Source organism: Hyla sarda, chromosome 3 (genome assembly GCF_029499605.1).
Source record: "Hyla sarda isolate aHylSar1 chromosome 3, aHylSar1.hap1, whole genome shotgun sequence".
Lineage (NCBI taxonomy): Eukaryota > Metazoa > Chordata > Amphibia > Anura > Hylidae > Hyla > Hyla sarda.
In genome coordinates this window covers 311,756,628-311,783,647 of record NC_079191.1, presented here as the reverse complement: position 1 = coordinate 311,783,647, position 27,020 = coordinate 311,756,628, and the positions used below count along the sequence as shown (strand labels likewise).

Genomic DNA, 27,020 nt, shown 5'->3' with positions numbered 1-27,020 from the left:
TTAGCACGCAGAATGCTCCGTGTGGATATCACAGATCTGGTCATATCAGATCATGCTCCAGTTCTCCTCGAGATCCAGCCGTCCTGCCACAAGGGCTCCCTCCTTTTTGACCAAGGATAAGGCTTTTCTTGAGCAACTTCAGGCATGTTGGTTTGATGCGGACAATAGTGCCCATAGGTTGGAATACAGCCAAGGTGGTTATACGGGGGAAGCTCATAGCCCATGTCACGCCCAGAAACATGCAGCCCAAACTAACTTTGCCCGTGCTAGTGCAGACCTTCACAACACATATGCCACATAGGATAGCTTGGTCCACAGCAAGGGCAACGTTCAAATTATGGTTGGATAGGAGTGGGAGTGGCTTAATTTGGTGCTGGACAGATTTTACATCATGGGGCTTTCCGGACTTACTTGTCAGGTTTGTACTCTTCCCCTAAGGCCCGCATACGCACACCTGGGATCTTGTCTTCTCCCTTTACTCTTTTCAAGGGGACGAGACAAGGATGTCCCCTTTCACCCCTCTTGTTTGATTTGGCATTGGAACCTTTGGCTCAACATCTTATACACTCTCAGGTTTATACGGGCATCAGCGTGGGGTCTGAAATGCTTAAATTGACGATGTTTGCTGACGATGTCCTCATATTCCTCAGTAATCCCTCGACAGCATTACCTGAGCTATTGTACACGCTACATTTGTACGGTTCTTTTTCAGGTTACAAAATTAATGTTGACAAAACTGATTTACTGCCTTTGGGTAGGTCCCCTCCACATTGGCTCCCTGACATTACACACTTAGGTCTCAAAGTCGTAAACACAGCGATCACTTATCTGGGCATACGAATTGGCAGAACACCAGACTCACTGTATACCTTAAATTACCCTCCTTTATTTTCTAAAATACGTACAGAACTTCGTAGGTGGCATAATCTCCCGATCACATTCATGGGCCGCTGCCATCTGCTAAAAATGGTGAGCTTTTCCTGCCTACTCTACCCTCTACAAACTCTCCCTCTGCTATTGAAACACACTGACGTATGCTCCTTGATCTTGGCTTTTACCTCATTTATATGGGTAAACATCCTCGGATAGCACTACATAAACTGATGTTGGGTAAATTGGCTGGGGGTCTGAATCTCCCGAACATTAGAGGGTATAATTTGATTTGTTTACTTAGATACGTAATGGATTGGCTCCATGGTTCCCCTTACAATGCTGATGTCCCCTTGGAAAGGGTGATTGTGGCCCCGTGGAACTTGACAGCTCTATTACACACCTCCAATACCTGTCTACCGCCTCAGGTCAAACACTCCGCACTACTCCGCGACACAATTGTCACATGGAAGGAAATTCGGAAGCAGTTCCATCCGGAGCTGCCTAGGGACGCACTTTCACATGTACAGGCTCTGTGGCATGACAAAGGGCTACGGGTGGCAGGGGATCTAATGGATACAACTACAAAGCAATGGCACTCAGCTAGGGAAATCATGGACCACTTTGACCTCCCCTCCACACATACCTTAGCGGTCAACCAAGTTCTTTCTTTTTGCCGTGCGCGGCTGTGGGACCTTAGCAAGGAAGCTTCCACACACACCTTCGATGGTGTCATGGGCTCGGTACCCCGGAAAGCATCCATCTCTGACTTGTATCGTGCGCTGCGGGATCGCTTCGTGAAAGTTGATCCTGACTCTCCCTTCGATGCATGGCAAAAATGGATACCAGATGAGAACATCTCACAACACATCCTCCAGAGCTGGCTCATCGTCAGGAAATGCATAATAAATGAACGTTGGCGAGAGACCTATTTTAAACTTGCACATAGAGCTTTATATGGTTTCAATATCTTACCCTCCCTGCACTTTCCTGATAGGATTGTAGCTTGTCCGAAATGCTCTATTGACTGACCTGTGGCACGGTGTCTGGACGTGCCCAGCGACGGTTTCTTTTTGGACCTCTGTTCTTACCCACATACATGTACACTGGAAAATCTGTATACCACTGACACCTCAGGCTTTCTTATTTCACCCACTTCGACCCCCGGAGGCTGAATCTGGAGGCTCGGTTCCACCCAGGGTCTCCTCGATTATCCATATCATTTTACATGTAGCCCTTAGATGTCTATTTCACTCCTGGATTGCTCCCACTCTTTCTGATATTCTGTTTCTCATTTCTCAGCTGAAACTTTACGGTGGGATTGATAGACTAGATACAGAATGCCACAAAACTACAGGCACTAAAAAGTTTTTTACAGAATGGAAATCCTTTATAGTTACACACTACTCTGACTCTGAAATAAGAGACCTTGTCCGACCATTCCGATGGACGGATTGGTACGCTATGTAATCGCTACGAAACACCCTGGGTGCCCTACACCTCCCTGATTAGCCTTCAATGGTAGTCTGTGGGTTGAGAGGGGAGTTGGGATTCACGTATATTTTCCTTTTACTGATGCGTTTGGAGTGAGGCCAAGATATCTCACTGTGTATCGGACTCTTGGACTGATGGTGGATTGTATTTCTATGTTCGCTCAGACTCTGCGATTCATAGATGATGTGACATGGATGAGAAGTATTGTTATTGTTATAATGTGATGCTCTGCGTAGCGCCTGACTTGTTCCCCTTTCTATTTGCTGTTTTTTCTTTTCTGTTGATTTTGGAAAATGTTCGATAAAATATTTTGGAAAAAAAAAATAGACCAGTGATAGCTTTTTGGAAAGTAAAAAATATTGGCAGCCTCCTTACATGTAGCCGCTATGTTTCCGAAAAGAAAAAAGAATTAGATAGGCTGAGCAGTACAGCACCTACAGGTAATCACTTTTGCTGCAGTTGCAAATGGTGCCCCTATTTGAAGAAGGGTAAAAATTTCTTATTGGATGGAACCGAAATATATGTCAAAAATCGAATTACTTGTCGAACTGACCACGTTGCCTATGGAATCGAGTGTGCATGTGGCCGCTTCTACATAGGAAGCACTATACGTCCCATGCACACTCGGTTCCGTGAACACGTACGGTCGGTAAAAACATTCAAAGGTTGCCCCCTTTGAACAATTAACAATGAACATAAAGGTGATACCTCAGTATTGAAGTTCTTCGGGATAGAAAGAGTCCTCCCGGTTGCCGGGGGTGATAGAAGGAAGCTACTACTGCAGAAGGAGGCAAGATGGATCCTGCGCATGCGTGCGCAGGGTCTGGCCGGCCTCAACAACAAGGTGGACTTAAGTATATTTTTATAATATATTATATACAATTTTATATATGTTTTTTATTGTTGCATATTCTCGATTTGTACGTATGTTTTTAATCTTTTTCTACACACTTTTGTTTCACGTTTTGGGTGTAGTTTAAGGCACACGCCCATTGGCGTCACTGCCAGGTATTTTATGCCGCCACTGATGACAGTGGGGGAATGGTCTGAATAAGTGCACCTAGTGCATGAAATAGCTATAACCTCGCTCCGGGCGTTCCTCCTCCCAATGCTGTAGTCTGCCGGTCACCGTAATAAACCATTACCGTTATCTCTGATGTGGTGAGTGCCATCTCCATTCTTTCCTTCATATGTTTTATTAATGTCTGCCCACTCCTCCAGAATAAGCTCTTTAAATTTTGGGTTTACAGGGAAAACCTTGAGTTTCTTAGCTCTTAAAGGGGTAGTCCGGCGCTTAGACATCTTATCCCCTATCCAAAGGATAGGGGATAAGATGCCTGATCGCGGGGGTTTTGCCGCTGGGGACCCCCGTGATCTTGCACGCCGCACCCTGTTTAAAATCAGTCCCCCGGAGCGTGTTCGCTCCGGGTCTGATTACTGTCGATCACGGGGCCGGAGCATTGTGACGTCAATGCTCCGCCCCGTGTGATGTCACGCTCCGCCCCCCTCAATGCAAGCCTGTGGGAGGGGGTGTGACAGCGCCAGAGTACCTCTTTAACCCCCCAAACATTTCATCCTGAATAGAACGGGATTTTACTTCCTCCTTAATATCCACAGTATTGCGGTCAGCGGATAAAAGGAAATCTGTATTACTTGAATCAAAATAGTATTTGCCCACAAAATAGTATTTTCCCACTATTTCTCAATCAGAGTCATCCCCGTCCCCCTCATCTAACTTAACTTCTGAGGAAGCACCAGCTGCTGCAGGGCTGCCATCAGGATCAGAGGAAGAGTCTAAGGAGTTTTTAGTGTAATTAGCAGGTTCTGCGCTAGGGCCTGGTTGGGAAAGGGAGTGTTTCCCTGCCAGAGAGGAACAGATCTCTTCCCTAATCATGGACCTGACAACCTGTAACATGGCGAACCTCCCCTCAGTGACTATGGTCCCCACACAGGCGTAACAAATCCTTTTTAACTGTACATTTTTATTAAAGTTTTTCGATACAGAAATAAAACAACACAAGTTATGATCTAATAGAAAACATTAATCAAAAATAGACATCAGGTAACTAGCAGATAATGAGCAGACATCTAAGCAAATAATAGTGTAAACATTCCACGTGCAACATCCAGCTGTCCGACAATGCTCCTACATTAGGAGAACTCCCAGTTGGGCACCGGGGAGGCCCTTTATCGGGCCCTTACAAAACCGAGAAATACAAGTCTCTACAGAACAAACAGGCAAGGACAGAAGACAGGACTACACAAATAAAACAAGGAAAGTAAGGAATAGAGGAGGGGAATGGATCGAAAAAATGGGAAGGGGGGGGGAGAGTAGCATCAGCAGGAGGATTGAGGAGGTTACCTGTCCGAGAACCAATCCCAGGGCTCCCATACAGACAGGAAAAGGGGTGTGGAGTTATTAGGGGAGGTGGTAAGTGATTAGAGACAGCCAATCTCCCTAATTCTCGCCATTAAATCCATCTCTAATGGAGGGAGGGGTTGCTTCCAAAATTTTGCGATGAGTGTTTTAGCTGCTAAGACCATGTGCATAAACAGCTTGAAAGGCTGTTTGGGTAAAGACTTAGTAGAAAGGTATAGCAGGTAGACCTGGGGATCTAAAGGGACCTGAGCCCCGAGCACCTCCGCCACCAGTCGGTTCACTATTTCTCAGTAAGGAACAATCGTGAGGCAGGACCAGAATATGTGGAAGACCGTGCCTAGCCCCACACCACAACGCCAACATTGAGGGAGGATATTTGGGTTAAATGTATTAAGCAGTGCAGAAGTATGATACTAGCCCATCAACATCTTAAATTGCGTTTCTTTATAGGCTGTACAGATGGAGGCCTTAGAGGTCCGCTGCTAAATTATCCGCCATTGGGGCAAGGTGATAGTGGTGTTCAGATCCTTCTCCCAAGGACTCATGTATCGATGAGATGGAGCAATCCCATCAAGGGGAGCATTAATAAGAGAGTATATGTCAGAGAGAAGACCCTTTGTCTGGGGTCCTGTGCGGCATAGCCGCTCGAAAGCCGTAGGCATAGAAACCACCGGAGTTCCCAGCACTGACGACATAAAGTGCCTGAGCTGGAGATAATGAAGTTGTTCGGAGGAGGGAAGACCAAGGCAGGAAACCAAGTCCTCAAAGGAGGGCAAGGAGCGGGATAGAGGGTCAACTAGGTCCGCCCAACAGAAGAGTCCCCTGCCTCCCCATTCCCTAACCATAACGGAAACGAGGCCTGGTAGGAAAGCTGGATGGTAAATAAAAGACTGCAAGGGAGAAACCCGGGAGAAAAGCCTGAATTTCCTGGAGCAATATACCCAAAAATATCTGGAAAAGGACATAGGTCCCAGTAAGGGGCGTGGGGAGACTACTGGTGGGGAGGGACTCCAGAGAAATGTATTAGGGTGGACCGGTGCCAACCACAATTACTCAAGTTCCATCCAGCGGCTATAGGCTTGTTAAGTGGCCCAGGCCGCTAGATGGCGCAGCTGAGCAGCTAAATAGTACTTTGCAACGTCTGGTACAGACAGACCCCCCAGATACCTGACCGCCAGCATGACTGACATCGGGAGGCGATGCCTCTTACCATCCCAGATAAAATGAAAAATCGCTGATTGGAACGTCCGTACGGCAGAGAGTGGTACTCGAATTGGTAATATTTCAAAAAAATAGAGCAATTTAGGAAGTATGGTCATTTTTACCACCGCTATACACCCGAAAAAGGAGCTATACTGGGACCACCACTTTTCAGTGAGTGACCGGAGTTGTCGGAATAGGGGACCGTAATTGACAGTGTAGAGAGAGGAATAGTTAGAAGTGAGGCGGACACCCAGATAGGTAATAGCCGTAGGAGACCACCGAAAAGAATAGGCAGCTTGCAGTTGATCCGAGAGAAGAGGCGGGAGATTTAAAGGCAGGGCCTCAGTTTTAGAGAGATTAATTTTATAGCCAGAAACAGCACCATAGGAGCATAGAACCCTGTAGAGGTTAGGGAGAGAAGTCAATGGTCTCGTGAGGATGAGGAGAACATCGTCAGCAAAGAGACAAATTTTAAAGTCTCTATCATGGAGAGCTATACCAGAGATGTCCGAGAGGAAGAGGCATGAGGGAGCTTGAGAGGCTGTGGGAGAAGAGTAGAGACCCCACAGTGCAGTAAGGAAATCACCCATAATCCCAAATATCCTTAGGGTGGCAAAAAGGAAAGGCCAACCTAGCCTATCAAAGGCCTTTTCAGCGTCCAGACTAAGGACAACGGCCTGCTCAGACCGTCGGTTAACCAGGGCGTAACAAATCCTGCATCTATACTTGCTGGGAAGAGTAATACAACACAGCACATTTTCTGTGCTCCCTATCTCCTTCCTCCCTCCTCAAAGGTCCCTTGATCTCCTAGAAAAAAAAAAAAAGGAACAGTGAGAAGCCGATATGTAAACCGTGATAGAGGGGGAGGTGGTGGGAGTCATGGCGATACACAGCATCGGCACCTGGAAGTGTGTATTAGCGCATAAACCTACGGCCCCACCACACATCAGTGCAGGCACCATGCTACAGGTCCGGAGACCTGCAGCTGCTCATAGAACTGCAAAGCCCCTCGAGCAGCCGAACTGGTTCAGGGACATCGGATCCCAGGACGGTACTCCCACAGTGAGAGCACTGGCCTGGGGAGGAAGGAGCCCCCGATCGACCGGTTCCCCTCTTGTGTATGCCCCTCTTTTCCCTATCCCTGTAGGGACAGGAAAAACAATGGGGTGTGTATGGGGAGGGGCCCTTTAAACCTCTCTGTTTCCAGTCCCTACAGTGATGGGGGGAGAAACCTCCATATTTGGTGCCATCATGAAGGGGGTTGCAGTGGAAAATCTGTCTTTAACCCCATTTTCTCAGCCAGATGTCTACTATTGTTTATTTTAATGTCAAACTTAACCATTTACTCAACTATGTTCTACTTAACACTCTGTGGTGACTATTTAGTTAGATTGGGTGCGAAAACATATTGCTTTGAGTAGGGAACCAAGAAATGATTACCGTACTTATGATCTCTGCCATGTCATGAAATCAAACCAGCAGAAATGGATAGAACCAAAAGCCCTTCTTGGTGAACAATTCCTGGAAAAATCATTTTATTTATTCTGCATGGATTAGGTGGAAGCCAATATTCAAAAAGGAAAGTGAAACATTGCTTTAACAAATGGAAAAAACACTTTCAGTATACCTCTTGGTATCTTTTCAGGAAATTGTGGGTCAACCACAATTGACCCACATATAAACCAATCGCAGTGCCCATTATTGGAGCTCCAACGGATCTGAGGAGACAACCCCCCCTCTCTCCCCTTTCTTTCTTTTTAATGAATTCTGTGATACGCACCAGAGCAACTTGATTGGACCCTGTTTGACATACTTGCTTAAAACTATTAAAAGAAACTAGCTATTACATCTATTTTCTGTTGATGTTCTTGCTTCCTTATATGTCGGCATCTGCTAGCTCTGTGCTTTTTCAGACCTAGGTGTTGTGCTTTATCTTACTAATTGCTGACTTTGCTGATGTTTTCAAACATGTAAAACATTTTGTTGTAAAACATTTTTATTTCTTTTGAGAAAAATCAATCTTCAAGACAATTTTATACAAAAAATGCTTAAATGTAAAGGGTCAAACTTGACCAGTTTAACAGAGCCGCTTTAATATTCTGTATTTTTAGCCACACACTGCATTGTAGGAGTGGTGCGAGATTTCAGCTCTTTAACCCCTTAAGGACATTTAAGACCTTTTTCACCTTAAGGACTGAGCCCTTTTTCGCAATTTTGACCACCGTCACTTTACGCATTAATAACTCTAAAACGCTTTTACCGAATATTCTGATTCTGAGATAGTTTTTTCGTGACATATTCTACTTTATTTTGGTGGTAAATTTTCGTCGTTACTTGCATCCTTTTTTGGTGAAAAATCTAAAAATTTCATGAAATTGTAGTATTTTTCTGACTTTGAAGCTCTTTGCTTGTAAGTAAAATGGATATTCCAAATGCATTTTATTTTTATTCACAAATACAATATATCCACTTTTATGTTGGCATCATAAAATGGACATATTTTTACTTTTTGAAAAAATTAGAGGGCTTCAAAGTAGAGCAGGAATTTTCAAAAATTTCATGAAAATTGCATTATCTGAAGGGACAGATGTTACAGAACTACAACTCCCAGCATGCCTGGGCAGTCTAGGCATGCTGAGAGTTGTAGTTTGGCAACATCTGGAGGGCTACCGTTTGGGCACCACTGTAACAGTTGTCTCCAAACTGTGACCCTCCAGATGTTGCAAAACTACAACTCCCAGCATGCCCAGACAGCCTTTGGCTGTCTGGGCATGCTGGGAGTTGCAGTTCGGCCTTCCTAGTGGTTGCCACAGTAAAGATCGCTTATGAGCTTTTGAAGTTAAAGTTGTTCTTTTCTGTCTAAGTGCTCTCTGATGACACGTGTCTCAGGAACCGCCCAGTTTAGAAGAGGTTTGCTATGGGGATTTGCTTCTGAACTGGGTGGTTCCCGAGACACTTGTCATCATCTCATCAGAGAGCACTTAGACAGAAAAGAACTATTTTAACTTCAGAAGCTCATAAGTACTGTAAGGATTAAGATTTTTTAATAGAAGTAATTTACAAATCTGTTTAACTTTCTGGAGCCAGTTGATATATAAAAAAAAGTTTTTTTCCTGGATAACCCCTTTAAGGACTTAGGATGCAGGGCGTATGCATACCCCCCACGTCCTGAAGAGGTTAAAGCATAAGTTCCAAATTGCCAAGGCCACCGTACCTCGCTCAGCAAAGTTCTGTGCACAAGTCCCATTCATCAGAAAAGGCTTGTGCAAAGAACTTTGACGAGCATAGCATGGTTGTCTCGGCAACTGTATGCCCAGCTTGGCCTGCGTCTCCCCATGCTGGAGCTGAAGATTGCAAGGGCTTGGGACTTGTGCTTAAGGCAATGTTGTTGAAGACTTTTCTTTAGATGCTACTATATGACAGTTTGTTTATGTGGGAGCAGTTCCATTTTTCAGTCACATAATTTTGGGATACATATATTTTATTACTATTTGATTTAGGAGAGTGCAGACATTATTGGGTTGTTACTCAATGCGTATGGTCATCTTGATTGGTAGTTGCATATACCTCAAACACACTGCTTGTTCCTCCTGGATTAATATGTATTTAATGTACTTATGTAAAATAAACAACTAAACTTAATGGCCCAGATTTATCAAAGTTTATTTTCCTGTGTATTTGGCGCAACTCCGCTTATTTGCAACTTTTTTTTTGTTTACGTCCCACCACTCATTTTGACATCTTGCTCACGTAGAGGTTTTTTCTCTTTCAAGTGCACCCTGATTTATCAACTGCGACTGTCGCAAATCTAGGCGCATCTGATTAAAAAACTCCAGGAATTTACACAAGCTTGAACCTTGCTTATGTTTCTGCTTTTCTGACTACCTGATCACTGATAACACTGATTTACATCCCCACCTTGTCTCCCACCCGCCCGTGCTGCACATCTCCCACCTGTCTGCTACCTGTTGCAAGACTACAACTCCCAGCATGCCCTTACAGTGAGGGCATGCTGGGAGTTGTAGTCTTGTAGCGGGCGGGAGATGTGCGGGCAGGTAAGAGACAAGGGGGGATGCAAATCAGTGCCCCCGTGATTAAGTGAGGGTAGCGGGTAGCTCCTTCAAAAACTCTGTGGCGCTGAGGTATGTTAGAGTCCCTAATGTAATTTCACATTCCCCGCTAGGTCCCGGGATTGGCTGGGACCGAGCAGCCAATCACAGGACTCAGCGGGAAATTTTATCTTACAAACTCAGCGGCTCCATTATATGTTAAAAGGAGCCCTGGTTGGCATCACTCTGCAGCCGCTTGTGACTCCTGCAGATGGGCTGGAAAATGTGTAGGAGCCATCCCTGCCATCCCTCAGCGCTGAGGGATGGCAGGGAAGGCTCCTGCACATCTCCCGGCCTGGCTGCGGGAGTCCCGGGCGGCTGCAGTGTTATTTCAGCCCGGGCTCCCTTTGCTAAGGCGCCGCAGAGTTTTTTTATTTTTATTTACTTGACAGGCTTAGTAGTGGAAGCCGTCTTATAGACGGAATCCATTACTAAGCCGGGGCTTAGTGTTAGCACCAATTGCAGCTAGCGCTAACGCCCAGTTATTACCCCGGTACCCACTGCCACAGGGGTGCCGGGAATAGCCGGTACCAACAGGCCCGGAGCGTCAAAAAAGGCGCTCCTGGGCCTAGGCGGTAACAGGCTGGTGTTATTTAGGCTGGGGAGGGCCAGTAACAATGGTCCTCGCCCACCCTGGTAACGTCAGGCTGTTGCTGCTTGGTTGTTATTTGGCTGAAAATAAAAATAGGGGGGACCCTATGCATTTTTTATATATATATATATATATATATATATATATATATATATATATTTATATTTAATTATTTATGCAAAAAAAAAAGCATAGGGTTCCCCCTATTTCTATTCTCTGCCAAATACCAACCAAGCTGCAACAGCCTGACCTTACCAGGGTGGGTGAGGACCATTGTTACTGGCCCTCCCTAGCCTAAATAATGCCAGCCTGTTACCACTTAGGCCAAGGAGCGCCATTTTTGATGCTTTGGGCATGTTGGTACTGGATCTTCCCGGCACTACTGTGGCAGTGGGTACTGGGGTAATAATTGGGGGTTAGCGCTAGCTGATTTTGTGGCTAACACTAAGCCCGGCTTAGTAATGGTTTCCGTCTACACTACTAAGCTTACACTACTAAGCCTGTAAAGTAAATAAAAAAAAAAAAACACAACACGTTTATAAAAAAAATTTATTACAAAAAACACTCCCCTAAAAGCCCTTGTTAAAGGGGTATTCCAGGAAATAACTTTTGTATATATATCAACTGGCTCCAGAAAGTTAAACAGATTTGTAAATTACTTCTATTAAAAAATCTTAATCCTTTCAGTACTTATGAGCTTCTGAAGTTAAGGTTGTTCTTTTCTAAGTGCTTTCTGATGACAAGTGTCTCGGGAAACGCCTAGTTTAGAAGAGGTTTGCTATGGGGATTTGCTTCTAAACTAGGCGTTTCCCGAGACAGGTGTCATCAGAGAGGACTTAGACAGAAAAGAACAACCTTAACTTCAGAGGCTCATAAGTACTGAAAGGATTAAGATTTTTTAATAGAAGTAATTTACAAATCTGTTGAACTTTCTGGAGCCAGTTGATATATATAAAAAAAAGTTTTTTTCCTGGATAACCCCTTTAACCATTTTATTAACATTAAACAAAAAAAACACTGGTCACCATACACCTCCAAATCTAAAGTAATCCACAGGATACACGGATCTTAAATGAGAAGTTAAAAAATAAATAAATAAATGAGTTAGTACGTTTAGGGGAAAAAAGTGGTTAGAAAATGTCATAAACACACACACACACACACATATATATATATATATATATATATATATATATAAATCTAAGCTGCAAATTGGTGTTCTGAAGTCATTTATTGTTTTTTGCTTATGTGCGCTCAAAACAATGGTATTCAAAAGTGATTTATTGGTTTTTGCTTACGTGAGCCAAATTTATCAACCCCCCCTGTGATAGTATGATAAATGTGCCATACATAAGCAGAACTAAAGCAAAAAAAAAAAAAAGAAATGCCTACAGAACTTGCTTACCGAAGCAACAATGATTAATGTCCCCCAATGTCTTTTGTGTTTCTGCAGCTTTGAGCCTTTGATACTCACTCCTAAGTGATTACCTCCGCTGTTTGCATTTTGTTTTCTAATAAATGTTATGAGATATAAGCTGTATAGTTCTTTTAATCAGCATGTGCAAAATAAATAGTCACAAATCAATAATTTCACTGGAGTGTCTTCTAACAGATCAAATAGCTTTTTCGTCTATTAGTTTCCATAGCTACATCGGGTACATGATGGTTTCAAGTGCAGTCTTGCTTTACTCATAGAAAATCTCTTTGTAGGGAATAACATTATCTGCATACATTTATAGTGATAATGGATTTTGTTTTTTGTTTTTTGAACTGTCCTTTATCCCTCTTAATTTGCTTTGTTTTTATGATGTGCAACTAAATTTATTCCAGCAGAATTCATTTTTAGAAAATGTGTTCTTTTTTGGGTCTTTTTTTATACCTTCATTGTTTCTGGTTAGAATAAGCTTATCATTATTTTTCTACAGAACTTGGTTAGGAAAAATGATGGAACTTCAACACTGAAAAGAGATTTGGGTAAAGAATTGTCAGGTCCTTGTCCTTGAAGCATAGCAACTTATTACTCATACATTGTAGCCTATGGAAAAACACCAGAAAGAAATGCCATACTGAAAACAGTTATGAGAAAAAAACAATTCATTGTTTGTATTGTATTTTATAGTTCACTTTAGGCTTTCAGTAAATATGGCCAGCGTTTTTGTAATAAATAAAAAAAACACCCATTAAAACAAATCCTTAATAAGCACCAGATTTAGTGTCAAGTAATTGTTGACCAACAAAAAGTATTTGCAATAATGTAAGCACTAGCATAAGTATAATTGTAATTGGGATCGACCGATATCGTTTTTTTAGGGCCGATACCGATAATCGGTGCAGGTTAGGGCCGATAGCCGATAACTTATACCGATATTCCGGTATAAGTTATCGGCTATTTAACCCCCTTCGACACCGCTGCAGATCATTGATTTAAAGCGGGCGCTTTAAATCAATGATCTGCAGTGGCTTTTGCGGGCCATCGGCCGCCGCCACCACCCGCTTCTCTCCCCCTACCTGCCAGGGTGCTCCGGGCCATCCATCCATCGTTCCTGTAGTGTCCGGGGGCGTTCCGGGTGGAGGGTGGTCCGGTCCGGGCTGTCCTTCTTCTCCCACGGTCTTCTTCTCCACTTCGGGCAGGCTCCGGCCTAGTACGCTGCATAGATCCCGCTGCGCAGTGACGCCCGTGCGCAGCAACGCACCTGACGTCACGGCGTAGCGGCGTCTATGCAGCGTACTAGGCCGGAGCCTGCCCGGAGTGGAGAAGAAGACCGTGGGAGAAGAAGGACAGCCCGGACCGGACCACCCTCCACCCGGAACGCCCCCGGACGCTACAGGAACGATGGATGGATGGCCCGGACCACCCCCATTACGGGTAAGTTTAATTTTTTTATTGACTGGGAGGGTGGGGGAGGGACCCGACCGGTATAGCGGTATGGGAAAAAATCCATACCGGTATACCGCCTAGCATCACGGTGGGGGGTGCGACGTGGTGCGGTTGGTCGGCGGTGAGGTGCGGCGGGTCGAGGGGGTGCCGATACCGATAATGCCCAAAATCGTGATTATCGGCCGATAATATCGGCCATACCGATAATCGGTTGATCCCTAGTTTGTAATATACATTGGTTAAAAAATGTGTATATTTTTGGGTGATAAAAACATGTTTTGTCCCCGCAGCTATTGCCTGTGTGTCCCTGTGCAGAGAAAATATACATGGTGTGGGCGGGACAATCAAGGCACAGAGCCCTGCCTATCCTCAGTGTACAGAGCCCTGCTTGTCCGCAGTTTACAGAGCCATGTCTATCCTCAGTGTACAGAGCCCTGCTTGTCCTCAGTGTACAGAGCCCTGCTTGTCCTCAGTGTACAGAGCCCTGCCTATCCTCAGTGTACAGAGCCCTGCTTGTCCTCAGTGTACAGAGCCCTGCTTGTCCTCAGTGTACAGAGCCCTGCCTGTCCTCAGTGTACAGAGCCCTGCTTGTCCTTAGTGTACAGAGCCCTGCTTGTCCTTAGTGTACAGAGCACTGCTTGTCCTTAGTGTACAGAGCCCTGCTTGTCCTCAGTGTACAGAACCCTGCCTATCCTCAGTGTACAGAGCCTTGCTTGTCCTCAGTGTACAGAGCCCTGCTTGTCCTCAGTGTACAGAGCCCTGCTTGTCCTCAGTGTACAGAGCCCTGCTTGTCCTCAGTGTACAGAGCCCTGCTTGTCCTCAGTGTACAGAGCCCTGCTTGTCCTCAGTGTACAGAGCCCTGCTTGTCCTCAGTGTACAGAGCCCCGCTTGTCCTCAGTGTACAGAGCCCTGCTTGTCCTCCATGTACAGAAAACCCTGCTTGTCCTCAGTTCACAAAACCTGCTTGTCCTCCGTGTACAGAAAACCCTGCTTGTCCCCAGTGTACAGAGCCCTGCTTGTCCTGCCTACACTTCCATTTTTTCACCCAATAATATACATATTTTAACCAATGTATATTACAAAATGTTTTTGCAAATGACAGTGCCTATATAAGCTTTACTGTAATTTAAAACCGATTTAAATGCTGTTCTTTCCACTCTCTGCTGTATAGAACTATTCATTCATGAGACTGAGCTTCTCGCTCTTTCTTCACAGCAGCCACCCCCAGCTAGGGATGGAGCAAGAAGCTCTATCTCACGATGCAGAGTGATATGTGGCAGAAGTGAGGAGAAAGAGTCCCATTCGATCATTTAGGTGCCATATTTGAAATGCATCCCATTTAGACAAATCACTATTGTGCACAACGCTGAGTAAGTGCACGAGTGTCTATGTGCCGTTAATCCTTTAAAGTGATAGTTATAATTACAGTGGTGTTCTCACCTTATTGGGTTGAGCAGAGGACACATCACCTTTTAACCCCTTAAGTACCCAGACCATTTTCACCTCAAAGGGGTACTCCACCCCTAGACATCTTATCCCCTATCCAAAGGATAGGGAATAAGATGTCTGATCGCGGGGGTCCCGCCGCTGGGGACCCTGCATTCTACCATTCGGCACCCACCTGTAACGGCTTCCGGAACCGCTGGAGGCCCTCAGGCTAATACCATCACGACAACGGGGACGTAAGGTCGTGACGTCACGACTCCGCCCCCATGTGATGTCACACCCTCCCCCTCAATGCATGTCTATGGGAAGGGGCGTGAAAGCTGTCACGCCCCCTCCCATAGACTTGCATTGAGGGGACGGGTGTAACGTCACACGGGGACGGAGTCATGATGTCATGATCTTACGTCCCCGTGGTCGGGACCTCCAGTGGTTCTGGAAGCCGTTACAGGTGGGTGCAACATGGTAGAATGCGGGGGTCCCCAGCGGTGGGACCCCCGTAATCAGACATCTTATCCCCTATCCTTTGGATAGGGGATAAGATGTCTAGGGGTGCAGTACCCCTTTAAGGACCCGGCCATTTTTTGAACATCTGACCACTGTCACTTTAAGCATTAATAACTCTGGGATGCTTTTACTTTTCATTCTGATTCTGAGATTTTTTTTTCGTGACATATTCTACTTTATGTTAGTGGTAAAATGTTGTTGATACTTGCATCATTTCTTGGTGAAAAATTCAAAAATATGATGAAAATGTTTTGCATTTTTTTAACTTTGAAGCTCTCTGCTTATAAGGAAAATGGATATTCCAAATAAATTATATATTGATTCACATATAAAATATGTCTACTTTGTTTGCATCATAAAGTTGACATGTTTTTACTTTTGGAAGACATCAGAGGGCTTCAAAGTTCAGCAGCAATTTTTCAAAAAATGTTCAAAATCGAAATTTTTCAGGGGCCAGTTCAGGTTTGAAGTAGATTTGAAGGGCCTTCTTATTAGAAATACCCCATAAATGACCCCATTTTAAAAACTGCACCCCTCAAAGTATTCAAAATGATATTCAAAAAGTTTATTAACCCTTTAGGTGTTTCACAGGAATAGCCGTAAATTGAAGGAGAAAATTCAAAATCTTAATTTTTTACACTCGCATGTTCTTGTAGACCCAGTTTTTGAATTTTTACAAGGGCTAAAAGGAGAGAAATCTTCCTAAAATTTGTAACCTAATTTCTCTCGAGTAAGGAAATACCTCATATGTGTATGTCAAGTGCTCTGTGGGTGCACTAGAGGGCTCAGAAGGGAAGGAGTGGGATTTTGGAGAGTGCGTTTTTCTGAAATGGTTTTAGGGGCATGTCACATTTAAGAAGCCCCTATGGTGCCAGAACAGCAAAAAAAAAAAAAAACCCACATGGCATACTATTTTGGAAACTACACCCCCTCAAGGAACGTAACAAGGGGTACAGTGAGCCTTAACACCCCACAGGTGTTTGACGACTTTTCCTTAAAGTTGGAGGTGTAAATTATGATTTTTTTGTTTTTCACTAAAATGCTAGTTTTCCCCCCATTTTTTTAAATTTTTCCAAGGGGTAATAGGAGAAAATGCCCCCCAAAATTTGAAACCCCATCTCTCCTGAGTATGGAAATACCCCATGTGTGGACGTCAAGAGCTCTGTGGGTGCACTACAATGTTCAAAAGAGAAGAAATGCAATAAAACCAACGACCTCCAAATCAGTGGACAATAAGGTGCTGCGGGACCAGGCGATAAGTAGAGCAATCAGTTTATTCCCAACATGCAACGCGTTTCGCGCAAATGCGCTTCAGGCATTTCGCATTTGCACGAAACGCGTTGCATGTTGGGAATAAGCTGATTGCTCTACTTATCGCCTGGTCCCTCAGTGCCTTATTGTCCACTGGTTTGGAGGTCGTTGGTTTTATTGTGGAGTGGCAGAAGACGATTCCACATATACGCTTTTCTCCAAGTTGTGCTGGCCTTTGCACAACAGACATTGGTAAGCACATTCTTTACCGTCAACGTTTCCTCTGTCATCGTTTATCTGCACCATGGAGCGCTCCTCTTTTTTTTGTAGTACAAAAGAGAAGAAGTCACATTTGGCTTTTGGAAAGCAAATTTTGCAGAAATGTTTTTTGGGGGGCATGTCGTATTTAGGAAGCCTCTATGCTGCCAGAACAGCAAAAAAAAATAAACACATGGCATACTATTCTGGAAACTACACCCCTCAAGGAACGTAACAAAGGAGTACAGTGAGCCTTAACACACCACAGGTGTTTGACAAACTTCCGCTGGAGGTACACTGCTACAACTCCCAGCATGCCCTTTGGTAGTCTGTGCATGCTGGGAGTTGTAGTTGTGTAACAGCTGAATGAACACTTTTTCATAGAAAAAATGTGCCTCCAGCTGTTGCATAACTACAACCCTCAGCATGCACAGACTACCAAAGGGCATGCTGGGAGTTGTAGTTTTGCAACAGCTGGAGTTCCAACTACAACTTCCAGCATGCACTTTGGGTGTGCATGCTGAGAGTTGTTGCTAAGCAACAGCAGGAGGTGAACAGGCCTCACCTCATGCTGTATCCTGCCGCCGGGACCACCGCTGCTCCTGCCACCGGGACCGCCGCTCCTGAGGGGACCCCCATCGGACCAGGGAGAGATAAGAGACCCCCGCCGGCCCCGATCACCGCCCAGCAGGACAGTGATTGGTCGGTTGTTCCGGTCGTTGAATCACCCGTGCCACCTCACTCCTGCTGGATAAGGGTGAATGGGGCTGTCTCGGACACCTCCATTCACCCTTTTTTTCCAGGTCACCAGAGACCCGATTGACCTGGAATCGCCGGTCTGAATTGGCCGACATGGGGGGTCTCAGGACCCCCCCAGGGGTTTGCACGGGGTGCCTGCTGATAGATATCAGCAGTCACCCCGGTCCGGACCCCACCCGGACCGAAATTCCCACAGGCGTACAGATACGCCCTGGGTCCTTAAGTACCAGGGAGCCAGGGCATACCCATACGCCCTGGGTCCTTAAGGGGTTGATGGCTGTAACATATATATCACTGCAACAGCCTGCATCCAACCGCAATCCAAATGCAGATAACAATATAAAGGTCAGAGAAGATTATAATATTATAATTCCTGGAAAAAAAGGAGAAAACTGATGCTATACGGCACAAACAAGTGGCACTGAAGGCTTTAAGATGCAAAATAAATGTAAAAAAAAAAGACAAAATGCCTACACGTTTCAAGTACAAGTGCAAGAAAGAGTTCATATATATATATATATATGTATGTATATATAAATATAATACACAGTGGTCCCTCGAGTTACGATGGCCCCCGACATAGGCCATCGTATGTTGAAGTAAGTATCGACATACGATACTTTTTGCGGGGCCATCACTATGATTTTACTTACCGGTGCGGGCTGCGGGGCACTGTTGCACCGGAGTCCTCCTCTTGATGCTAATTGGCGATTCCGCAGTCATGTGACGACATCACGTCACATGACAGTGACGTCGTCAGCCTGCGTCTACGCCGCCATTTGAGGAGCGCCGCCCGTGAGGAGAAGACGTGAGGAGCTGGTGAGTATGACTTAGTAGCTCACTCACGTGGCAGAGTCGTTAACCCCTCACCCCGTGGCAGCGTTAATGCTGCCGCGGGGTGAGGGGTTAATGCTACCGCTGCCATGGGGTGAGGGGTGAACTTTACCCCTCACCCCATGGCAGTGGTAGCATTAACCCCTCACCAGCGTTATCGCTGCCGTGGGGTGAGGGGTTAACCCTACCGCTGCCATGGGGTAAGGGGTTAACTTAACCCCTCACCCAATGGCAGTGGCAGCGATAACCCCCTCTCCCAGGACATAACAGCAGAGACCCCAGGCCTGGGCACAAGGCTCCCCAGGCCTGGGCCAAAGACCCCCAGGCCTGGTCAAAAGACCCCCAGGCCTGGGCAAAAGACCCCAATCCTGGGCAAAAGACTCCCAGGCCTGGGCACAAAGCCCCCCAGGCCTAGGCCAAAAAACCCCAAGCCTGGGCACAAATCCCCCCCCCCCCCCCCCCCCCCAATTACCATCATATAATGAGGGACCACTGTATACATATATAAATATTTATATTCATATAAAGTAATAACACATCGATCCAGGCTAAATAGATATAAATATATGTAACTATTAAAGTAATGTATCTGATGAACTTCATTGACGTCATGGTGAACTCCGGGTCAACTGTCTGTTCTGCCAGTACTTGCATTGTAGTACTCTACCGGTACTGCCAGTTGGTGCTAGGCAGGGATTATCTTCTCCTGACTGTTAACCCTCTGTATATCTAAACTTCATCCTTTTTTTGAGGTCTGCAAGTCTATAGAGAGGGATTCAAATACAAATGTATATATATTTGATCCAAAATGCATCCATATTTTATATGGTCTCTATTTTGCCTTAGATTTAAAGTGTAATTCAGTTTTCTTTCTCAAACAGCCTATTAATATTTGTACAGAAACATGGATGAAATAACATACTGATAGTATTTCATCTGTAATATGTCTGTGTTGCCCATTGTGTTGGATTGTCAATGCAACCCTCTTCTCCCACTCTTCACACACTGATAACAACACCGCAGGAGAAATGCTAGCACAAGCTTCCAGTATCTGTAGTTTCAGGTGCTGCACATCTCGTATCTTCACAGCATAGACAATTGCCTTCAGATGACCCAAAGATAAAAGTTTAAGGGGGTCAGATTGGGAGACCTTGGGGGCCATTCAACTGGCCCACGACGACCAATCCACTTGATGTGTTTCCCTCTTTATGCTCTGAAGCTGGAACGTTCCCTGAGTTTTTCCAGCAAGATAGTGCACCACCACATTATGGGTGTCAGGTCCGAGCATTCCTAGATGAACAGTTTCCTGGAAAATAGATTGGTCGTCGTGGGCCAGTTGAATGGCCCCCAAGGTCTCCCGATCTAACCCCCTAAGACTTTTATCTTTGGGGTCATCTGAAGGCAATTGTCTATGCTGTGAAGATACGAGATGTGCAGCACCTGAAACTACGAATACTGGAAGCCTGTGCTAGCATTTCTCCTGCGGTGTTGCTATCAGTGTGTGAAGAGTGGGAGAAGAGGGTTGCATTGACAATCCAACACAATGGGCAGCACATTGAACACATTTTATAAGTGGTCAGAAACTGGTAAATAACTCATGAAAGAATAAAGTTACGTTAAAACTAAGCGCATCATTGTTTTTCTTGTGAAATTCCCAATAAGTTTGATGTGTCACATGACCCTCTTCCTATTGAAAAAACAAAAGTTGGATTCAAAATGGCCGCCATGGTCATCACCCATCTTGAAAAGTTTCCCCCCTCACATATACTAATGTGCCACTAACAGGAAGTTAATATCATCAACCATTCCCATTTTAAGGTGTATCCATATAAATGGCCCACCCCGTATTATAGACATATAGCTGTAAGCTTGTGAAAAGCAGACCTAAAGGCCTCGTTCTTACAGTGGAATTTCATTTCAGGCCTAAAAATTCTACTCGGAAATTTCATTGCAACAGATTTTTTTCCAATGTTTTCTATGGGATTCTGCTGCACTATGCACACAGCAGGATTTCAATCCCGGGGTCTGCTGAAAGAATGAACATGGTTATTGTTTCGGTGTATTCTGCTTGGAAATGCATTGCCCTCTATGGAGACAGCTCATTTCTGAGCGTAACATGCAAATTTGCACCCCTGTTTTTTGGACAGACATTTCACTAAATTTCTGCTGTGTGAATATACCTTAAGCGTAGGGGTAATAAAGCCAGGTATTCAACACAGGTTTTCTTTTACAGAGAACTTTGCAAAGAGGGTGGGATGAATGAAGAGGAAAAACTAGAGTTTAGGTAGATTAAAGTTTTAAGGATAATTTTTTTCAGTAATATGCCTCTTACAGGCAAGGTGCGGTATACAAATTCTGATCATATGTCATTATATGTTTCCCAGAACTTCATTGTTACTGTACAGTCCATACAGTTCTTCCACTGCCAAATCAGTTCTGCATAATTTTAGTTTTTTTCTTATTTTTGCAGGTAGATGTCGGTGTTGTGCATTTTACACCACTGATACAACCAAAAATAGATCAGCCTTTTAAGCTCATAGAAAAAGTAGTTCAAAGTGTCTTCCAGCTCAGACGGAAATACTGCTACAGAGGAATTTCGTAAGTGAAGTATTTAATTTTTTATTGCACCATAAATGTATGCTTAAGTTTATGATTTCCAGGTATAATGAATAGGAGAAAAATAAATGTATAAAGTCTCTAATCCTTAAAGGGGTACTCCAGTGGAAAACATTTTTTTTTTTTTTAATCAACTGGTGCCAGAAGGTTAAACAGATTTGTAAATTACTTCTATTAAAACAATCTTTATCCTTCCAGTTCTTATTAGCGGCTGTATATTACAGAGAAAGTTCTTTTGTTTTTGGATTTCTTTTTTTTTCTGTCCACAGTGCTCTCTGCTGACACCTCTGTCTGTGTCAGGAACTTTCCAGAGCAGCATAGGTTTTCTATGTGGATTTGATCCTGTTCTGGACAGTTCCTTATATGGACAAAGGTGTCAGCAGAGAGCACTGTGGACAGGAAAAAAAAAAGAAATCCAAAAAGATAAGAACTCTGTAGTATTTAGCAGCTAATAAATACTGGAAGGATAAAGATTTTTTAATAGAAGTCATTTACAAATCTGTTTAACTTTCTCGCACCAGTTGATTAAAAATATATATATATTTTCCACCGGAGTACCCCTTTAACTTGATTTTATTTTCAGCTTAAGGGGAGGTTTCACTGTTATTACCAGTAAGTGTGTACTTTACAAAAATGCCTGTATTATTTATATTGCAGTAATTCAGACAAGTTCCGTGTGGGGGAGATTTATCAATACCTGTGCAGAGGAAAAGTCGTGCAGTTGCCCATAGCAACTAACCAGCTTTCCATTTGCAAAGTCTTTTTTTTTTTTTGTAAATTAAAGGGAAACTTTAACAATGCGTTATATATATGCAAAAATCTTAATATCTTCAACATCCCTGGGGGCAAAAACGGTGAGGATAAAGTTATAAAGTCTCTCCTGGCCACCCCATAAGTAGTCCCCTGTATGGGGACTTATACTTACCTGGTCCTGTCGCTGCAGCCGTGGTGGAGCACTGCCAGAGCCCTGCAAAATGACCTCCAGCAGGCCACAAATGTGCATGTGTCCACTCAAACGGTTGGAAACAGACTCCATGAGGGTGGTATGAGGGCCCGACATCCACAGGTGGGGGTTGTTCTTACAGCCCAACACCGTGCAGGACGTTTGGCATTTGCCAGAGAACACCAAGATTGGCAAACTCGCCACTGGTGCCCTGTGCTCTTCACAGATGAGAGCAGGTTCACACTGAGCACATGTGACAGAGTCTGGAGACGCAATGGAGAACGTTCTGCTGCCTGCAACATCCTCCAGCATGACCAGTTTGGCAGTGGGTCAGTAATGGTGTGGGGTGGCATTTCTTTGGGGGGCCGCACAGCCCTCCATGTGCTGGCAGAGGTAGCCTGACTGCCATTAAGTACCGAGATGAGATCCTCAGACCCCTTGTGAGACCATATGCTGGTGTAGTTGGCCCTGTGTTCCTCCTAATGCAAGACAATGCTAGATCTCATGTGTCTGGAGTGTGTCAGCAGTTTCTGCAAGGGAAAGGCATTGATGCTATGGACTGGCCCGCCCGTTCTCCAGACCTGAATCAGATTGAGCACATCTGGGACATCATGTCTCGCTCCATCGACCAACGCCACGTTGCACCACAGACTGTCCAGAAGTTGGCGGATGCTTTAGTCCAGGTCTGGGAGGACATCCCTCAGGAGACCATCCGCCACCTCATCAGGAGCATGCCCAGGCATTGTAGGGAGATCATATGGCACGTGGAGGCCACACACACTACAGAGCCTAATTTTGACAGGTTTTAAGGACATTACATCAAAGTTGGATCAGCCTGTATTGTGGTTTTCCACTTTGATTTTCAGTGTGACTCCATATCCAGACCTCCATGGGTTGATAAATTTTATTTCCATTGATAATTTTTGTATTATTTTGTTGTCAGCACATTCAACTCTGTAAAGACGAAAGTATTTCATACGATTGAAAGGAAAGTGTCCAGCACAGCAGATCCGTTGCTCTTAGGATTTATTAGGCATAAAATCAGGTACACAAATACACGGCGCGTACACTCTGTGTACCTGATTTTATGCCTAATAAATCCTAAGAGCAACGGATCTGCTGTGCTGGACATTTACCTTTTGTTTGCTACATTTGGCGGTTGCGCTACCGCCAGTCTGGGCACACGTGCATCCATTAAGGAGGTGAGAGCTGTCTACACCCTTTTCTTCTATTTCATATGATTAGTTCATTCATTCAGATCTAGGATGTGTTATCTTAGTGTTCCCTTTATTTTTTTGAGCAGTGTATAAGTCACCAGTCAGGGGGGACTTTATAACTTAAGCTCTTCAACATCCCTGGGCAAAAACGTGGTGAGGCTAAAGATAATAGCATTTATAATGCATTGCTTAAATCTGCAGATTGGTTCTCTTTATAGAAGCAATCTGTTTGGTTGCAATGAGAAACTTCACCACTTTTCCTCTACACAGGTTTTGATAAATCTCCCCCTTTAAGTTTGGTGTCACACATGGCAGTTTTTTGAAAAACTACCACTGCAGTTTTTGAACTGAAGCCAGAAGCAGATACAGCTAAAAGGAGAAGAATAAGAATTTCATTTTATATTTACCAATCTTTTTAAATCCACTCCTGGCTTCTCTTCTCTCATCAAAATCTGTCATGGGGAAAAGTTGCTAAGTTGTCCATGGCAACCAATTAGATCCGTTCTTTCATTTTTTTAAAAGGCCTCTGAGAAATGAAAAGCAATCTGATTGGTTGCTGTGTTTCCTCTGGACAGGTGTTGCTAAATCTCCCTCCATAGTTTTTTTAAATTGTTGCTACTGCTGTAACGTCTATATACTAATTTATTTATATATATAAAACTCAATGTGTATGTGTGTGTCTGTGTATGTGTTTATGTTCCAGCATCACGTCCTAATGGCTAAAGATCTTAACATGAAACTTGGCGCACATGTTACTTATATGTCAACAACAAACATAGGATAGGTGATTTAACCCTTACTCACCCCCATTTGCCAGGGGCAGGGTTTATGTTTAACCCCTTAAGGACCCAGGACGTACTAGAACGTCCTGGCACCCTGGGCTTTAAGGACCCAGGACGTACTAGTACGTCCTGGTGTTTCTCCGGTCTCTGCCGCGCCCCGGGCAGAGATCGGAAGCGGATGCCTGCTGAAATGCTTCAGCAGGCATCCAGGGCAAACGCCGAGGGGGGCCATATAAGCGATCTGCGGCGCCCTTGCGATCTGCGGCGATACCAGGCTGATCGGGTCTCTGGGACCCGCCCGCCCGGTAATTTTGCATGATCCCGGCTGTCACAGACAGCCAGGACCATGCTAACGTATAGGAGCGAGGTGGCAAGCCTGCCACCTCCTCCTATACCCTGCGATCCGTCGGTTAGTTAACCAACCAATCGCAGGGGGGGGGGCGGTTACTTCCACCCATCTTGCCCGGCCCCTTGAAGTCCGGAGAGGAGGACGCGGCGGGGGACGGGGGAGTGCTGGGGACCGGCCCCGGTACTTACCTCGTCCCTGAAGACCTGGATTCCGGCGACGGAGACGGCGGCAGCGGCGACAGGTGAGTTGATCTTCAGCCGCGGTCGGGCCCTTTACAGCAATGCACGTCGCCGTAAAGCGACATGTATTGCTGTAATGGGACCCTGTAAACTACAACTCCCAGCATGCCCAGACAGCCCTTGGCGTCTGGGCATGCTGGGAGTTGCAGTTTTGCAACATCTGGAGGTCCACAGTTTGGAGACCACTGTGCCCTTCCAGATGTTGCAAAACTACACATCCTCAGCATGCCCTTACTGTCCAGGCATGCTGGGAGTTGTAGTTCTGTAACATCTGGCCCTTCAGATGTTGCAGAACTACAACTCCCAGCATGCCTGGACAGTTTTGGCATACTGGGAGTTGTAGTTTTGCAACATCTGGAGGGCTGCAGCTTGGACACCACTACACAGTGGTCCCCAAACTGTTCTCCTCCAGCTGTTACGTAACCACTACTCCCAATATGCCCTTCAGCTGCCTGGGCATGCTGGGAGTTGTGGTTTTGCAACAACTGGAGCCACACTGGTTGGGAAACATTTTCTGTTTCCTAACTCAGTATTTCCCAACCCGTGTGCCTCCAGCTGTTGCAAAACTATAACTGCCAGCATGCACTGATAGACTGTGCATGCTGGGAGTTGTAGTTTTGCACCAGCTGGAGGTCCCCACACTGTGAATTTACAGGGTACATTCACATGGGCAGGGGGCTTACAGTGAGTATCAGGCTGCAAGTTTGCGATGCAGCAAATTTTGCGCGGCAGCTCAAACTCGCAGCGGGAAACTCACTGTAATCCCCTGCCCGTGTGACTGTACCCTAAAAACACTACACTACACTAACACAAAATAAAATAAAAAGTAAAAAACACTACATATACACATACCCCTACACAGCCCCCCTCCCCTCCCCAATAAAAATGAAAAACGTCTGGTACGCCACTGTTTCCAAAATGGAGCCTCCAGCTGTTGCAAAACAACAACTCCCAGTATTGCCGGACAGCCGTTGACTGTTCAAGCATGCTGGGAGTTTTGCAACAGCTGAAGGCACCCTGTTTGGGAATTGCTGGCGTAGAATACCCCTATGTCCACCCCTATGCAAATCCCTAATTCAGGCCTCAAATGCGCATGGCGCTCTCACTTCGGAGCCCTTTCGTATTTCAAGGCAACAGTTTAGGGTCACATATGGGGTATCGCCGTACTCGGGAGAAATTGCCTAACAAATTTTGGGGGTCTTTTTCTCCTTTCACCCCTTATGAAAAGGGGAAGTAGGGGTCTACACCAGCATGTTGGTGTAAAAAAAAAAATTTTTTTCATTTTGACAAGAGGTAAAAGGGAAAAAAGCCCCCCAAAATTTGTAATGCAGTTTCTCCTGACTACGGAGATACCCCATATGTGGGCGTAAAGTGTTCTGGGGGCGCACAACAAGGCCCAGAAGGGAGAGTGCGCCATGTACATTTGAGGTGATTTGCACAGGGGTGGCTGATTGTTACAGCGGTTTTGACAAACGCAAAAAAAAAAAAAAAAAACACATGTGACCCCATTTCGGAAACGACACCCCTCACGGAATGTAATGAGGGGTGCAGTGAGAATTTACACCCCACTGGTGTCTGACAGATCTTTGGAACAATGGGCTGTGCAAATAAAAAATTTTGTACAGCCCACTGTTCCAAAGATCTGACAGACACCAGTGGGGGGTAAATGCTCGCTGTACCCCTTGTTAAGTTCCTCAAGGGGTCTAGTTTCCAAAATGGTATGCCATGGGGGGTTATTTTGCTGTCCTGGCACCATAGGGGCTTCCTAAATGCGACATGCCCCCGAGCAAAATTTGCTCTCAAAAAGCCAAATATGACTCCTTCTCTTCTGAGCATTGTAGTTCCCCCGTAGTGCACTTCAGGTCAACTTATGGGGTACCTCCATACTCAGAAGAGATGGGGTTACAAATTTTGGGGGGTATTTTCTGCTATTAACCCTTGCAAAAATGTGAAATTTGGGGGGGAAACACACATTTTAGTGAAAAATTATTATTTTTTTTTTACATATGCAAAAGTCGTGAAACACTTTATTCCTTGTTACGTTCCTCAAGGGGTCTAGTTTTCAAAATGGTATGGCATGTGTTTTTTTTTTTTTTGCTGTTCTGGCACCATAGGGGCTTCCAAAAAGCAACATGCCCCCCAAAAACCATTTCTGAAAAACGTACTCTCCAAAATCCCCTTGTCGCTCCTTCGCTTCTGAGCCCTCTACTGCGCCCGCTGAACACTTTACATAGACATATGAGGTATGTGCTTACTAGAGAGAAATTGGGCTACAAACACAAGTAAAAATTCAAAA

General features: G+C 44.9%; 1 protein-coding gene across 7 annotated transcripts in view; it reads left to right on the top strand.

Annotated features, from left to right (window-relative positions):
- Positions 1–27,020, top strand: part of TFB1M (transcription factor B1, mitochondrial) — a 179,521-nt gene that overhangs the window by 144,708 nt on the left and 7,793 nt on the right. For all 7 annotated transcript variants that reach the window (XM_056567057.1, XM_056567058.1, XM_056567056.1 and 4 more), the window contains exon 7: positions 21,049–21,176. In XM_056567057.1, the coding sequence (XP_056423032.1) occupies positions 21,049–21,176 (128 nt within the window). The remainder of the gene's footprint in view (positions 1–21,048; positions 21,177–27,020) is intronic.